The following is an 18525-nucleotide window of genomic DNA, read 5'->3' as shown; positions in this document are numbered from 1 at the left end:
CTGCCAGTCTCCAAAACTACGAGCTGGGCCTGCCGCTAAAGGCCCCCAGGCTAAACGAGGCCGAGAACCCAGCATATGACCCTGCTTTGTGCGAACCGCTGGGCTCCAGATGAGCGGCTGTCTGGCCCGCTCCTCAACACATGAAGGAGGTCGCTGAGAGAGCCCCGGTCTCAGCAGCTCCCAAGCTCTTAGGATACTCAAAGCAAATCTGTCCTCCCATCCTCTACTGAGGCCTGTCCTCCTCATCTCTATGAAGATCCAGCGAATCTCTGGTGCCCAAGTGCCCCCTGCTGGGGGCGCCCGAGCCTGCAGCCGCTACAAGAGGAGCTCTTTCCAAGGCTCACCGCCTGGAAGCAACCCCCGAACAATAAGCTTCCCCAATAAGGCTCTGCTCTGATCGACTGGATCTATAATGCCCAAACCTCCCTGAGCCAGCGGAAGTGTAATAACTGCCCATGCAACCTTTGCCCGAGCTGGCTGACCGTCCCGCCCAGACCACAGAAAGTTCCTGATGTACCTGGCTGATGCAAGAGCTCGAGAAGATCCAGCAAGATGTAATGTACCACATGGTCGCTAACAGCACCTGATTTGCCACCACCACCCTCCCAGCCAATGATAGTCGAGCTGTACTCCAATACAAAAGCTTCTTCCGAATGCTCAGAAGAAGCGGGGCAATCTGCTGCTCAGGTGACAAATCGAGGCCAATCTGGCATCCCAAATACCGCACTGCTGTGCCTGGAGGAATCCATCTAAAACCGGGGTCCGGGCTCCATGCCGGAGTGGGAGCACTACTGATCCAAAAGGCCACTGTCTTGCGCCAATTGATCAATGCTCCCGAAGCTGCACTAAAAACCTGGAGCGACTGCTCTGCCCGAAGAAGATTGGCCTCTTGGCCATGCAAAAATATGCCCGTGTCGTCTGCAAACTCAGCATCAAGCAAGTCCTCCCCCCGGACTGGGAGCTGAAGTCCTCTCAAACCAACCTCCTCTGCCGTCAAATACATGCTCCTAGCCTCCGCAAAGAAGAGAAAAAGAAAGGGAGCGAGGGGACACCCCTGACGGACTGATCTGGTCAGCTCAAAACTCGGCCCCCGTCCTCCTGCAATCAACACCTGGCTGCGAGCTGTGGAATATAGAGCCGCCACCCCTCTGATCCATCCTGGCTCAAAGCCCAGGCGAAGCATAGTGCCCTCTAAGAAACCCCAATCAACTCTATCGTATGCCTTCTCAAAATCGAGAAGCATCACGACCAAGTCCTCGCCAAGAAATCTAGCCCTGGCCGTCGCCTCCCAGAAAGTAAAGATGTTGTCAAGGATACTACGCTCCTTGACAAATCCTGTCTGAGTAGCATGAATCAACTCCCCCAGGAAGGGCTGGATCCTCAAACTCAAGGCCTTTGCTAAGACCTTGTAGACAGTATTGAGGATCGTAATAGGCCTCCAATGCCGAATATCATCTGATACTCCCTCCCCCTTGGGGATAAGATAGATCAAGCCCTCTGAAAAGCTCTGCGGCATCACCCCAGTGTCCAAAACATGCTGAAAGCCCCTGCGGAGGCCTGGCCCCAAAAGGTCCCAATAGCGCATAAAAAAGGCCGGCGTCAGTCCGTCCTCCCCTGGGCAACTATGTCGCGGCAGGACCCTCAAGGCCTCGGCAAGCTCAATCTCTGAAAGAGGCGCACCAAGAACCGAACGCATACGATCTGTGACCCTCCTCTGCACATGGGCCCACACAGTCTGTCTGCAGGCATCTCTGTCCTCAGTGGCTGGCTCCGCTGAAAGCAGGTCTCTATAAAATGCAGTGGCTATGGCTCTGATCTCCCCGGGCTCAGTAGCCAGCGAACCATCCGGTCTACCAAGCTGACGGACTCCTGCCCGAGCATGGCGGGGTCCAGTGATCTCAAAAAACTCACCAGTCACTCTATCACCAAGCTGCGTCCACTGAGAGGCCTGACGACGATAGTAAAACTCATGTCTCTGCTCCTCTGCCTCTCTAACCTCCTGGCGTGCCTGGCTCAGCTGGGACGCCAACCACTCACATGCCGGCTGCTGCTCCTGGAGGCGCTGTAACGAGGCAAGGCTACGTCTCAGCCGATGCTCCCTCTCGCGAATCTCTCCCAGCCGTGTCAAGGCTGCAGCGTGCAGAAAAGAGCTAAGCTCGATGAGTCCCTGGGCACACTGGCCTGCTGCATCCTGATCAGAGCACTGACTATCATGCCAGATCCTCTCAATGTCCTCACCGAGACTGGGATCTGTAAGTACCCTCTCTGGGATCCTCAACTGCAAGCTGGGCTCCCGTGTCCTCTCCTCCCATGTCAGGATAACTGGCGCATGATCTGAAAATGAGGTGCCAGCGAGAATGCCGACGGAGCCCCCTCGCGCCCCTAACCAGTCGCCCACATAAAAGCGATCAATCCGTGATAAATTAGTCCCTCCCTGTCGACGATCCGACCGAGAGAAACTAAGACTGTCCTGAGAACGGGAGAAAGCCCCATGCTGCCATGCATCAGTGATCCTCAGTGTCATGCAAAACCGATCCCAAGCTGCAAGCTCCGTGCCGTGCACTGTAACATGACTGCCTCCCACCCTATCGGCCGGGTCCTCAAGCATGTTGAAGTCTCCCCCGACACACCAATGTGCGGCCTCTGGCAATGCATCCGTAACCTTGGTCCAGAACTCTGCTCTGGCACTAGCATGATTAGGCGCATAGACGTTGAGCACGCCCAATAGCTCATCATGCACCCTCAGAATGACATACTGTGCTCTACCAGGCACAATGATCCCTCGATCCACAATGGCCTGCCGCCATACATCTGCAATGACCATGCAAACTCCTCCCTGTCCACCCAAAGGACCAAACCCTGCAGACCAAAAGGTATCCCATCTACCAGGCATCACCGAACCATATCTCCGGATCCTGCTCTCACCCAAGTGGTGCTCCTGCATCATCAAAATATCAATGCTACCACCAACCAGGCATCTCTGAAGCTCCTGCCTCAAGCAACCTCGATAGCGTATAAAATGTGCTCCGCCCAGGCCCTGTACATTCCATGAGATGATCCTCATGGATGACCTGCTGAGGTAGATGCTGTCTCAGCCGTGCGGCGGGCCTTCGCAAGCGGCTTGGATGGAGAGTAGTCCCCATCCGAGCGGCTGCGAATCTGCCCACCCGGTGTACTGCAAGAATCCCGGATCAGGCGCCAGTGGCTGTGGCCCATGGCAACTGCCTCCCGCTCTGACAGAGCAACCTCGTGTATACATACATATCCAGGGTCGCGTGCTAAGTCTGCCACTATACGCACGACCAAGTGACGAATCCCTGAGGCGTCCACACTCCCGGGATCCAAGAAAAAATGAGCCAACTCCCAGAGCTGGCCTATCACATCTGTCACCTCGAGGTCGCTCACATGATGTGAAAACTCAACTGCCTGAGTCTTCAAAGTGCTAATAGCGAGCTCTAGAGTCCACTGCCGGTCGCAAGGGCCACAGAGAGGGAACGAGAAGGCCACTGCTGAATCAAGTGCCTCCTCCCCGCGGGCGGGAGGTATCACTACATGAACGCGGATGGGTGCTGGCTCATGGGGGCCCTCTGCTCCAAAAAGCCGAGTGAAAGCGTAACCAAAAGCCTCCGATCGCTGTCTAACACCGAGGCGACTCAGCCGACTGCGGATAGATGATATCCGTGAAGCTCGGATCGGCATGGCAGGTCTCCTCTGTGGTGCTCGAGCGAGATCGGTGCTCAGCACCCTCCGGACTGCGGGCGAACGCCAGGGGACTGCCAGGGTCTCCCGGGAAGGCGAGGCGGGTGGGGGGGGGAGGAGGGGGGGCCGAGGGGGTCTCTGTGCGTGCTGCTTTGACTGTCTCCCTCGGCGGCGCCCCTGTCCAGGCTGCCACTCCGAGGTCTCTGTGGCCTGAGCAGGTGTCCCGGAGGCAGCCTGCCGAGCCGCATCTGTGGGCGGGCCATCAGGGGCCTGCTGCTGTGGTGAGGGTCAAGGTCTCCTGCGAGGGCAGGCCTTGGCCAGATGGCCGACCTGCCTGCATATGAAGCACTGGTTCGGGAGCCCCGAGAACTCCACTCTCTGATCAATCCATCCCCCCCCTATCCTAGGTAGCTGAATGACCTTAGGAAGGGAGGAGATGTCAGACACCAAAACTCTGACGGAGGGTAGCCCAGCTGCTCGGGCCACCACTGAAGCTGCTGTGGGGCCAGTCTCGAGTACCGAGCCCACCAATGCTCCTAGCCAAGAGAGAAGCGGAAGATACTCCCGGCGGAGTCCAGGGAAGCAAACTGTAACATGAAAAAGGCGCTCTCCCTGCTGAGCTGCTGCTGGATCAAAGCGATGCTGCCAAGGTCTGAAGAAAGCCCGAGCACCCCTGATGTCAAGGGGACTCATGGCAAGGACCTTGGCCACACTCTGGGCGGTCTCAAACTCGATCTGATAATGTCCCCGGCCCAGAAGCTGTACGTCCAGGATCTTGCCCACATCTGCAAGCAGGCGGGCCTGGAGAAGATCCCGGATCTCCCCTCTGCTGGGGCGAGTGCCGACTATACGGCAGATGGTGGAATGGGCCTGAAGGCGTTCCACCTCTGCGGTGAGGCTCGCTTCCTCTTCCGGCGAAAGAGAAAGCCTGATGGGGGTGTCCTCGGGGGCGGGCGAGGGGGCTGCTGATGAGTCCCTCTGAGGCGAGGCGGGAGGAGTCTCCATCAGAGTCTGAAGCTCAGGCGTAGGCGATGTGAAAGCGGAAAACCTGCAAGAAACGGGCTGCACACAGGAAGGCGGAAGACCGGAGGAAAAAAGAAACAAAACCCCCAGGGGGGCGGAGGTCAGCACGACAAGGAGAGGGGGGGGTAAAAACGGCGAAAGAAAAGCAAGGGGGGGGGGGGGGGGGGGGGGCGGCAGCTGCACGACTGAGGGGCGAGGAGGAGAATGCTGGCGGAAGGGGCGATGCAGAGGCGAAATGGGCGAAGGAGGGGATAGGGCGAGAAGGCGAAGAGGCGAGGAGGGAGGGGGCGAGGGGGCAAGGAGGGAGGGAGCGCAGCAACGAGGGGGGGGGGGGGGGGGGGGGGGGGGGGGGGGGGGGCGCAGCAGAAAGCAGGCGAAGGTGGCGAAGGAACAAAAGCAGGCGGGGGGGGGGGGGGGGGGGGGGGGGAGCTGGTGTGCAGGTCGCGCAGGCAGGAGGCGGGACGCAGCTTCAGCGAGCAAAAATTTGTGACACTATTGGTGAAAGCATTGTTCTGTTTATTAATTAAATGTACAAAGGAGTGTGTTTCACTGCAAGACACACACTACTCAGAAACAATGATAAAACACCTCCAATTGATTGTAAGGAAGCTCTCCAAGATCATGGCAATCTTGAAGAGAGAAGAAGAGATCTCCTAAAGTAAGTGAAGCAAGAGAAATCAACAGTATGAAAGATGAGATGATTCCAGGTTGTGTAGATGGTCCACAAAGCCGTTGAAATCTGATGCATAAACGTGTCGAGAGATTGTCAAGGAACTGACGAGCAGAGGGGCAAAACCATAGCATGTGGGGGACTGTTTCCTGTGTTCGAGAGCATCTTCTACAATCCGGTGATGCAATGCACCTACGGGCTAAGAAATCCCCAACTGGCAATGCTCCCACCACACATCTCCATAGAAAGACCTTTTGCTTAAGAGGGAGATTACTTTTCCAAATACATGAGAGCACATCACGCCACCACCTTTGAGGCTTGTTTAGATGCCATAAGCGATTGCCATGTTGTTGAATCCATGGGGGAGGGAAATAACAAGTGATATGCTTTCGCAGCAGAAAGCAAAGGCGTAGAAAAAGGGCGGAGTTGAGGCCTCCTTGGAACAAATGACCAATCATCTAGTCCCTCTTGGGTTTCAAGAGGAGGCACATGCTGTAATGGGACCAGTGTATTCCAAATCTGCCTATGATACATACCCAATTGAAGTCGTTGCCTCACTTCAGGGAAGGAAAGTAGCATGCCATGCATATCAACCACATCATCTATGCTATGCAATCCATGTGCATGAAGGAAATAAGATCTGCGAGGCTCTAAAGTGGCCAAAGGCTCTTGAAACACCTTGCTCCAATGAATGTTTTCGAGGCGCAAGGAATTACCGTTTGATTGCTACCGCCCATTCCAATGTAGGTATTCCAGAATAATTTGCCAATTCTGAATCAACCTGGTGAAATATGGGCAGCCTGGGATTCGTCCTCTAAACTTTCCAAAAACTCTCTCTTTGTAAGAAATAGACCAATGCCCAAAAAGCTTTGGTTTGCATGACTGTCACCAAGTGAGAAAGCATGATGGCCCAAGGTTGTCGTTAGATGCAGATGAATATCAAGTATGTTGAGTCCACCATGCATCTTTGGAGTGCAAACCAATTCCTTTTTGAGAAGACGGAGAGGTTTTCGATCCGTACTTATGTGCCAAAGACGATCTAAGGCCTTTGACATAAACACATCGAAATCTGATTTTGTCCAAGGCAATAATGGCAAGTGAAACTGAACATACGCAATGAGAATGGATTGTTCAATTCTTAGACGCATATGCAAGGGCCACGTAGAAAGCTTCCAGCAGTTGAGTTTCTATCTGAGCTGCTGGAGCACCCATTCCCTTGCTTGCTTAAGGGAAACATGCCAACCAATAGGATATCCCAACTGTCTTACAATTTCTATGGGTGGGAAAATCTGTCCTAGCCATAGAAAACTATGCTAGTCACAGTAGTTCAGGGACGATTTCTGAAAATTCACAAAAAGGCCAGCAGCCAATCCATATAGATGCAAGGCATCCATGATATTGTGAGGATTTGTTGGTGTGTTTCTGGGGAAGGAGGAGTCGTCATCTGCATATACCTTACTGACAAAGTCCCTTCCTCTCAAGTATGGTGATGCCATGTAAGCTGCCATTCTATACCAGCTTATCTATGTATAACAGCGTTGGGTGCATTGCAATAGCATAAAGAAGAGCATTGAGTGGACAACCTTGTCTAACAGAACGACCCATCTTCTAGGGCATAGATTGACCATTCTTGATGATGCATTGTGCTTGGCCATCCTCATAAAGCCAGTAGATGACAATTCTTCATTTTATTGCCAAACCCCATCCTTTCCATGACCAAGGCTACAAAATCCCAATGGATTGTATCAAAAGCCTTTTCAATATCAATTTGCATGATAAGCACATCTTGGTTTGTATATTTAGCATACTCAATACCCACATAAGCATTTGCAATATTATCCATGATTTGTCGGCGTGGCACAAAGTCATATTGCCTCGGGTGCAAACCATCAAAAAGAACGTCTTTGATGCGGTTGACAATCGTTTTGGCTACCAATTTATCTGTAGATCAGAGGCATGAGTGTGATCGGCGGGCACCAGTCTGATTAGCGGTCACATAACTATTCCTTAGGTAGCAGACGTAGCAGGCCTTCCTTCCAACATGAAGGGAGACGGCCAGTAACCCAAGACCGATTGATCATATATAACAGTTGATTTTTTAAGAGATCCCAATAAGCCACAAAGAATTCCACGTTGAGACCATCTCAACGTGGGAATTTCCATTTATCAAGAGAATGAAGTGCAAAATCCAATTCCTCCATGGTAAAACAAGACTCCATTTGTTGTGCTTGGTGAGCATTCATAATCAGATTAACAAGACCAAGCATGGCATTCGAGCATCCATGACTTGCTAATTTGGTGAACCGGGCGTAGCAAAGAGGCTTTGAAAGTGACTATGGACTTCATTTTGTAGCTCAAGAGAGTCTTGAGTCCACTGGTCATCAGATTTCTTCAGCCTATGAAGAGAATGCATTCTTCGTGAAGTGTGAAGGCTTTTGAAAAAGGTCTTGGAAGAGCAACCTTTGACTTTTGTCTAGCTCTAACTTGCCATTTAAGCAATTTCCTTTGATCATTCATCTGAATTAAAAGTTGAGCTCTTGTGAATGCATCAATCTCATGAGGAGTAAGCCCTCGAGTATGACTTGCTACTAATAAAACTTGCAAAGTGTGCTTTGCATCAGCCACTAATTGTCTTTGTACCTTCATAAAATGACATCCATAATCTCGCATGATATACTGCATACGGGTGACAAAATGTCGCCGTGCCATATCAGTGTCTACCGTGGCATGCATTTGTAAAGGCTCAATCGCTGCAACAACCATACAACTTAAATCATCATGCGAAAGATGAGCATTATTCACCGACAAAAGTCTTTTGCATGGCAGTGGCCGAGCATTAACATTCATTCCAAAATACATATTCATACACAATGGATAGTGATCTGATAGATGGAGAGAGAAATCGATGGACATGTTACAAGTGAAAGAATCAAATTGAGTGGCATTAAGCATATACCATCGGTCTAGTCTAGCCCAGTAATCCAATGCATTATGCTTATATGTAAAGCCAGGAGCCCGAGGCATTAGGTACTTCCACAAGTCGCTGGCATTCATGAAGGCCATTGCATTTGCCCAATCACGTCTTTCAGTAGCAATCATGTGCATATGGTGAGAAGTGCTATCACCAAAGGCCAGAGAAGAATTATTGAAGGCATATAAGGATGCAAATTCGTAAATCTCACCATTTAGCATACATTGTATGACCAACCATCTACCAGCGAGATCATTGAAGGCCATAATTGGCTGAAGCTCATGTCTCAGTACCATAACAACACCCGAAAACGAACCTTGTCCAACATAGACTATATGGTAGCCTTTAAAGAAACCTTGTCTACCAGCAAAAGCATTTTGGTTGTGCTCTTGAAGACAAACGATATGCGGTTTGGTTTTATTCACATAATCCCAAAGAAGCCTCCATTTATTGGCGTCACAGAGGCCACGCACATTATAGGAAACACACTTGATTTGTATATACATATTTACAGCAGAGATGTTGATGAAAACAAGCATGAAAATCAGGTGACCATCTGAACATCTACCAATCCCTCTTCATGAGGGCGAGACGATTCTGCAGGGGCATCATTTTGCATCTCATTTAGAGGAAACTAATTGGCAGGAGCATCAGCATCAATACCATCATACATGTGAATTGATTGCCCATGTAATACAGCTGTCCACATTTTGCCTACAATAGCAACTCCTCTAACCACAACTGAGAAAGAGGTAGAAGTGTCTGACCCATTTTTAGAAACATTTTCAGTCCAATTCTTTTGGACTACTTGTCGAGGCTTAATGACTTTTTTAGGTGTTTGCCAGGCGTTCAATTCCTGAGCTTCCTTATCTTTATCCTTGGACACTGATGGTGCATTATTCACCTTGGCTTTGCCCTTGTCCTAACCATTGACAAGCTGCACTTTAGAGGGCTTCAGCACTTTTGATGGTTGAACATTGTTGACAATAGCAACAGCAGACTTTTCCGAAGGAGATACAGCATTGGCCGGTGCTGGAAACAATATTGTGGGACATTCAGATTGCATGACCAAATTTCCCACAATTTCCCACAAGAGAAGCAAGAACCAACAAACCTCCCCCATTTGAGGGTAAAATGAGCTTGTTGTGGAACCATGCCATTCATGTCAACATTGATGGTGACACTTGGTGGCGTTGGCACATCAGTGCTACATAGAACGCACAAACAATGTGCATTTCCCGAAGCTCTTGGTGGACAAACCATCTTCCCCAAGTTTTGAGCAACATAAGGGAGAGCCGGTTCACAGTAAAGTCGGATGTCTGGCACCTCCACCGATACTGGACATTTATGGTGAATAAGACGTTGGTAGTCCTTTGTAGGCAACAATGGGTACACATGCACCAATCGGCCATGAATGAAGAGAGGAGAATTTTCAAGAAGCATCTGCTTGTATTGTGGTTTAGTGAAGATGACCTCATAGAACCCATGATCAACCATGTAGCATCCACGCACATAATTATCGCGTAACATAGCTTTGAGCCACAAACCAACATTGGGTGTAGCTAGCATACGACCTGGGAAGAACAAGCCAACCGCCTTCTCAGCTAAATCTAGAACTAGAGCGATCAAAGCATAGTCACAAGGGACGCGGGGGACGGGACCTTAGGACGCAGGGACGCCGTTCTGGGATGCGGTAGCAACGGGGACGGATGGACGTCCCCCTTGGAGGCGTCCCTCACAAGGGACGGGGGGATAGAGACGGCGACGATTCGGGATGGTGTGGGGGATGGCAGATAGCCGTTGCACTTTCCAATGGTCAGTTTTGTGACTGTTTTTTGACCGTTTTTCTAGCCGTTTGGGGACGCCGTCTTGGGGGCGTGTTTGAGCCCTCTTGCCTTGGCCCTTGGCCCTTGCCTCTTCTCTTGAGTCTTGCCTCTCTCTCTTGCCTATCTGTATAAGAACAAGCACACACACACACTTCCTCACATTCACACCTTCAAGCCTTCAAGGAAGTTCAAGTCTCTTGAGTCTTTGCTCATTGCTCAAGCTTCAAGCGGCAAGCCACACACACGAAAGCACTCTACTACTCTAGTCTCTACTCTCTCCCCCTCAAGCCTCTTCCAACTTCCAAGCCTCTAATCTCTCTCCCCCAAGCCTCTCTCCCTCTCTCAAGCCATTTCAACCATGGCATCCTTCTCACGTGCCGCGGCTTCCCGTAGAAGGACGACGGGATGGACATGGTGGTAGGAGGTTAACTACACCCCATCCACTCATGGAGACGGTTCTCGGCCATGGGCATGCAAGCTTTGCCCGTACCGTCGAATAGATTGCGCTGACAAAGTGCGAGCCCACCTCTTGCATTAGAGTGGGCATGAGGTGTGGTTTTGCACGAATGTCACACCCGAAAAGAGACGGGAACTTCTTGACAAGCTTGCTGTCTACGAGGCGGTCGAAACAACAAGAAGGACACCACGAGTGGCCGTGGATTCCGCGACGATGGGGAGAGGAACTCAAGCCTTTACGATGGAGTCATGTGGTCGATCGGGATCATGCATGCCATCACCTTCACTATCGAGTCGGAATGTTGCTCCATTCATCACGCCGGCACCCTTGAGCGGCCCACGGCGACAATCTACACTTGGGGAGAATTGGAACCCCAAGTTGAAGGAGGAGGTGGATATAGCGGTGGCCTGCTTCTTCCACGACCACATTGCCTTTCAAGCGGGTAGGTAAGTGCGATCTATCATTGCCAATTCATCATTCATGTTTTCATCATACTAGTCCCCTTCTCATTAGTAAATTGCTCTCTTGAATAGGTTAGAATACTTCAAGGTCATGGTTAAGAAGATTGGGGAGTATGGCTCAACCTATACGTCCCTCTCATCCGAGAGCTTGTGCACTATACATTGCTCGAGGAGCAGCAGCGCATTGTAGAGCAAGTGGCCGACAACACAAAGCGGCAATGGGAGAGGAACAGAGTCTTGCTCATTGTGGATGGATGGAGGGACACGAGCAAGAGGACTATTCATGGCGTGGTTGCATATTCCTGCGGAGAGATGTACTTCATCTCATCTCATGATGCATTTGGCACTGGGAAGAGTGCGGATGTGCTTGCGGTGGAGTGGGCTACCACCATGGAGATCATTGGCCCCGAGCATGTAGTGGGCTTTGTTGTGGATGGGGAGCCTTCGAATAGGGCGGTAGGAGCTATCGTCCAAGGTATGTATGGACATGTCACGGTGTCCTTTTGTTGTATGGCTCATTGCCTAAACAACCTCCTCAAGGACATAGGGGCATTACCATGGATCAGCCCGCTCATCGAGGAGGCCAACACCATGGTCTCCTTTATCCTCAACCACCAATGACTTCGGCATGAGTTCAATAAGAGATCCTCTCTCTCTCTCCTCAAATATTCCGACACCCGGTTTGCCTACAACTTTCTCATGTTGGGCTGGTTACAGGATTGTAGCAGTGCTTTGAGGGGGCTTTTCCTTAGCGACGAGTTTGTCGACATGCAAGAGTCCCGTACAAACACTGGCCGAGAGTGTAGGTTACGGGCGAATGACGCCTCTTGGTGGGAGAGTGTGAAGACCACGGATGCTATGGTGAGGCCCATAGTCCACCTATTGAGGATTGTAGACGCTATGCAACGATGTATAGGCAAGGTCTACGAGGCCATGGATCGCATGATAGAGAAGTTGAAAGACTTCGTGCCTGATGAAGACAAATACGAGGAGATCCATGCCTTGTGTCTAGGAAGGTGGAATTCCTACTAATCTCCATTGCATGTGCAACAACTTATGTGGTGGACCGAGAATTCCAAGGCAACAAACACGAGAGAGATCGGGAGGTTAGTGTTGGGTGGAGGATTATCTTGGACTGTCTTTTGCCTGATGCATCGGTTAGGAGCAAGATTAGGGACCAGCTTCCCATGTACAGGTCATTTCATGGCTCCTATGGTTGTCATGATGCGCAGATCGACCGCTCCAAAGTTGGTGCTGCTCTATGGTGGGAGGACTTTGGTTCGGATGGACAGAGTTACAGTAGCTAGCCATTTGCATACTTAGCCAGGCCGTCAGCTCCTCTTGCTTGGAGCAACTTTGGAGCACCTACAGCCACATTGCCTCTAGGAAGAGGAACTGACTCGGGGTAGAGTGTGCCAATGACCTTGTCTTCGTTAGCGCGAACTTGCAAATGCTTTGCAAGAGTGTGACCAAGAAGGCAAATCCCTTCACCGAGTGGGTGATGAGTCAACAAGAAGAGCGACAAGAGGATGAGGTGCAGTAGCAGCCTGTAGAGTAATTCCAATGTAGAATAAGTGTAGAGTAGAAAAACTTTAAAAAAAAAGTATTTTTAAGTGCCATTCCCTCCCCATCCCCATTCCCTACTTATGGCCGTCCCCTGTCCCGTTCCTGTCCCCATTCCCCGTTACCATCCCCCGTCCCTTGTGACTATGGATCAAAGCCTCGCTAGGAATATTGACTGTGAAAGATGGTAGCGGATTGTCTGCCCATGCACGCTTAATCTCTGATAAATCTTCCTGTAAAGTGTTTGCAAAATGCTGCACAGCTGAATCATCATAGGAATGATTGCTAAGGTCTGAGGTCGAGACACTTGAAGATTTCATCTTCTTAGATCTACCATGGAGAACTTTAGAGGAACCACCAAGAAGCTTCTCCGCATAGGATTCCATTCAGAGCTTCACTGTACAGAGACCCTCTCTCTCTCACACACACGCACACTCACTCACACACACTGACGGGGATGTACAGAGAAGAGAAACGAAAGGCAAAAATCGAAGGGTTGCAAGAAATAGACGTGCAGGACAGAAGTCGCAGGTCTGAAGAAGTAGGCATGCAGGTCACAAGAAGCAGGTCGCAGGCGAGCAGAGTCGAGCGGGTCACACATCAAGCGGACAAGCAGGTCGCAGGCAATGAGCAACGAACAGGTTGTCGAGTAGCGAACAGGGTGACCACTGACAAGTAGCGAACAGCGAACCCCACACACTTTTCTTTTGGTAATACTTTATATTACTGTGTGGGAAACCTCGAAAGAGGTGAAAACCCACCGTGAAGTACAAAGAGAAAAAAACTACAACTGTAAGCTCCGTACGGGGAGGTCAAGAGTCTAAAGTATAGTTGAAAGGGAAAAAATGACAAGTCACCTGGAGCTGACTGGCAGATAACATCATCCAAAGCAATCCCCAAATTGGTTAACAAAGTATGCAATGGAATAGCTACACCATCAGGAAAATGTAAGAGCTTTTTACCCTTGTGATTCTTCTTGACATATGCTGGGATGCAGAACTTCTGAATCAGAGGGGCAAAAGCTTCCCTTATAGGAGGAGGCATATCCTCCAATGAAAATGTACTGCTGTCTACACACACACACACACACATTTATATATACTCCCCAAAGAGAAGTATAACAGAACAGACTATGATAGTCACAAGTCAACCAACGAATATGGAAGACTCCTCATGGTGCAGTCACTGCTAAGGGAGCCACTCCAAAATGTGATAATGGTCAATGGTCTCAGTAGGCAGATAGAGAAAGGAAGGGGTGCTACCCTAGACACTTGAAAAAGGAGTCCATCTGACTGTTGGTCTATTCCAAATAGAGGAAAAGGTGTGGACTGTATCACTCTGGATGGAGGTAAGTGTATGTACATGATATGTCTGGGTGCTTCCCTCAACAGCCTCTTTACATCTAGCCCTCCAAATATGCCAAGCTTGTCAAGGTCCCAATAATCTCGCAAGCTAAGTCTATTGCCAAGTGATGTGCTATAAAGGGAATCAAGAATCTGTGCAGAGGTCATGATATGGACCATTTCAAGAATTGCGGATTGTGGATTTGTGGATTGCTCTTATACAGAACATCCACATGCAACTGCTCCCTTCGTAATATAGAAAGGTCCTCACCTACACTATGGACCCTTTCGGTGACATATAAACAATGTGTAGATCGTTATTTTGGCCATTCTGGCCCATTTTAAGAAACACTAATAGGCTTATTCTTTTCAATATATTGCAGAAGAATCTTCAGCATGAGGTTGAAAGGGCAGGAGCAAAAGTGATAGATCACATGATGAATCTGGATCAAGCCTCAGCTAAGCTTGATACGCTACGGGAAAAGCTTGATGCATCACAGCAAAAGCTGCAAATGCTTGCGAACTACCTCTCTCAGCAACAGAAGTTTTTGAAGGAGAAGGAAAAGAATCTCATAGCAAAGGTCAGAGCAGCTCTACAATCTTCGTTGCAAAAATTTCAAGCTTATCAAATTCTTTGTAAATTGTGAATAACATTCTGGGATCTTTTTGTGTGTATGTGTGTGTGTGTGTGACACAGACACTCACAGATATATAAATTATGTAGATATAGATATAATCGTGTTTTGTGTAAAAATACGTACTTTATAAATATGTTTAAGTACAGTAATTTAAATACATAGATGTATGTATGTATGTGTGTTTTGTGTGTATCTGTCTATCCATATACACGTACGTGTGCATGTGTGTGTACCTAAACTCACCCCCACAGATCTATTACACCTCCCCCGACCCTCTTTTGCCACCCTCTTTACCATACATAATATTACTAAAGCCATGCGTAAACTGCAGCATGGGAAGACCAAGGACCACAAAGACTTACTAGCTGAGCATATGGCTCTTGCCTGTGACACTTTGGCCCCCGTGGTGGCTGATATGTTTAACATAGCCCTTTCCAAGGTTTTCCGCCCTCTTGGTCTAGTACATAGTAACAAAAAAACCTGTTTCTAGCTTTCAAAACCTCGAAACTTTGAAACAGTTAAAAACCTCAAAACCTCTCCAATTTGGCAGTTTCGCCCAAATTTGAGGTTTTGTTTTTTTTCCCTCTCGATTTTTCTGGGATTTTTTTTTATTTTTGTTTTTTTCAATATCCTCCTCATCACCTTCCTTCCCTCTTCTTCTCTTGCCTCCCTGCTTCCCTTTTCCACCTTTTGCTACTTCTTTCACCTCTACTCCTGCTTCCTTCATTCTCTTCTTCTCTCCTCTTCTTCTCCTTTTCTCTTCTTCTCCTCTCTTCTTTCTCCTTTTTCTTCCTTCAATGTCGTCCGAATTTTCCATGGCCTCTTAAGCACCAAGAGACTTGAAAAATCTGCACTGGGCGCTAATTAGCAATCCAAACATGCTCTGATTGTGACCAAACTTTGCAAGCATGTGGGGGTGAGACTTGAAAAATCTGCACTGGGCGCTAATTAGCAATCCAAACATGCTCTGATTGTGACCAAACTTTGCAAGCATGTGGGGGTGGGTCCCCCTCACATGTTTGCAAAGTTTGGTCCCCATAGGAGCATGTTTGGGTATGATGGTATGGGGAAGGCCCGGATTTTCCATTCCTCAATTTCTTAAGATTCCTTGATTGAACCACTTGTGACATCTAATCAAGCAAAATTTCCATAATGCCTCACCAAAATAAGGATGGTTCCCCGAGATGTGTGAGAAGAGACCATTTTTCATCATTACACTATGTTTTTAGATGGCTACTATAAGTTCTTTAAGTATTTATGCTTTATGAAATTATAAATTTTTCGAAACCTCACGGTTTCTTAGCCGAGGGACGAAACCTTTCGAAACAAAACCCCAAAAATCTTGAAACGAAAAAAACCTCAAAACGTATCTTGTGACTATGTTCTAGTAACAGCATTCTTCCAATCTATAAAGGTGGGAACCTATTAGATCCAAATAACTAACATACCATCATGATTGGCAGCACATTGGCCAAACTTTACCAGTCAGTGTTGGAGTCCGAGGACAACATTTTTGTAGAGAGACATGGGCAGAGCTAGGGGACTGCCAGGTTTCCGGAGGACTTATTCCACCTTGGATCATATTTTTACATTGAAACCCATAATTGCGGAGGCCCAGTTGAAGGTGCGGAAGGTCTATTGCTACTTCATGGATTTAAGCAACGCCTTCGATATTGTTGGCCCTTCCAGTGGAGGTGAGATGGGGAGTCATGGCAGTGTATGAGGTGGTGACCCGTTGTCTAAAAAAAAATCCCCCTTTTTTATTTTTTCCCCCATCACGACCCACATGAGGATCACATATGCAGAGAATGGACCACGGGATAGGTGGAAGATGAGGCACACTACATGCTTAAGCCTTAGCTGCCCGCCTACTATGAGATAACATGGAGATTCCACTGCCTCTTCCATGAGAGGTTTGATCCACTCACACAAATGATGAGTTTGATGCTCAGAGATGCCTGGGCATGTACTTACTCAAGCCCGGACAATTAAGAGAGCATACCGAGTGACATTATACTTCCGAGAGGGTCATTACAGATTTCTCCAATTGTCATGCATCCACATCAGAGTTGACTGCCCACATTAGCCATCCACTCCTCCCTCCTAGAGGTGACCTCTTGGAATAGAGCTTGATCTATTTTGTGCGCAAGATGCATCACGACCCACTCGGCACATGCGGATCGAGGAGGTTCTTCGACACCAAGACATGCTTCCAACCATCACAGAGGCCAAATATTCTCTCGGCCATCAAATCTGTATTGGTTTAGGAGGGCATCATTATTAGTTGATCATGGCTAGTTTCTCCCATACAAGGGCACATGTTGATATCATATCTGTACACACTAGTGATATTCATTTTCCTTCTCTCTCAAATACTTTTTCAATGGCTTAGTATATTCATGGTATCATTAGATCACTTATGGTCTCATAGACCCTTGGGGTCTTTTGTAGATGTTAATATTACACTCTCTCTCTCTCTCTCTCTCTCTCTCCACACACACACACACACACACACATGCATATATCTATATCTATATGTATACATATACGTATACATATATATATGTATACGTATACGTATACGTATACATATACGTACACACACACACACACACACACACACACATGCATATATCTATATCTATATGTATAGATATACGTATATCTATATCTATATCTATATGTATACATATACGTATACGTATATGTATACATATAGATATAGATATATGCATGTGTGTGTGTGTGTGTGTGTGTGTGTGTACACAGTTGCCGCACTCTTGGAAGCATGGCATAGTCAAACTTGTGCCCAAAAAACATCTGTGTGACCATATGTCAGATTGGAGGCCTATTACTTTGATGCCTGTAGTTTACAAACTCATTACCAAAATGATTGTGCATAGGCTTCACAGGATACTGGATGCGGGACTTCATCCTCATCAGTATGGGTTTGTGCCGCGAAGACAAATCCATGACAATATATCCAATGCCTTGACTGCAATTGAATATGCTAAGTATTCACATCAAGATGTGCTTATATTGCACGTGGATATTGCTAAGGCATTTGACACTGTTCAATGGGATTTTATCTCTCAAATCATGACCAAGTTGGGCTTTGGTCCCAAGATGGCAAATGCAGTTTACTGGCTTTATTCTGGCTCTACTTCTCAGTGCATTCTTGGGGGTCATCTATCTCGGTCATGGACATTGGGTCGATCAGTTAGACAGGGCTGTCCTCTTAGTGCTCTCTTCTATGCCATTGCGACCCATCCCCTTTTAATGTATCTTGATCATCTTACAAACACAGGACAGATGACTGGTCTTAAAATCCCTGGGGCTGCATCTTTTTTGGCACAAGCATATGCTGATGATTCCTTCTTTATGCCACAGAATTCTTCCCGGGAAGTTCAAATGCTTATGACCACTCTTTCATTGTATGGCTTGGCAGCGGGATTGCATGTCAATTTTGACAAATCCAAATTACTTCCCTTGAAACAATGTGACTGGCATTCTATTCTTTGGCCGGGTCAGGTGGTGCATTCCAAAGATGTAGTCAGGCATTTGGGATATCCCATAGGATGGTATATCACCAGGAAGCAGCAGCTAAAATGGTGTGCTCTCCTAGGATGTATGGTGGACTTAATGTCCTCAATATAAGATATCATGTACTTGCAAGGAAGGCGACTATGCTGCATACTTTTTTCCGCCAACAACAGCCATGGACTTGTATGCTAGCATCCATGTGTGTCAAGATGAAGACTTGTGCTTATGGTCATTGGATTACTGATCATTGGGAGGTTGTCATTGGGAGATTTGTAGGGAGATACCTGGCTGTCCTTTCTCTACTGCTTTGATACTTGACTGGAAACAAGTA

General features: G+C 48.2%; 1 protein-coding gene across 1 annotated transcript in view; it reads left to right on the top strand.

Moving 5' to 3' along the window:
- Positions 1-18525, top strand: part of LOC147617048 (uncharacterized) — a 200325-nt gene that overhangs the window by 131063 nt on the left and 50737 nt on the right. The window contains exon 9 of the mRNA XM_086776415.1: positions 14397-14594. Coding sequence (XP_086632541.1) covers positions 14397-14594 — 198 coding nt within the window. The remainder of the gene's footprint in view (positions 1-14396; positions 14595-18525) is intronic.

This window comes from Cibotium barometz, chromosome 37 (genome assembly GCF_041138505.1).
Source record: "Cibotium barometz isolate CiBa-2024 chromosome 37, ASM4113850v1, whole genome shotgun sequence".
Classification (NCBI taxonomy): domain Eukaryota; kingdom Viridiplantae; phylum Streptophyta; class Polypodiopsida; order Cyatheales; family Cibotiaceae; genus Cibotium; species Cibotium barometz.
The sequence above is the reverse complement of the archived record's forward strand: the minus strand, read 5'-3'. Positions and strand labels throughout refer to the sequence as shown.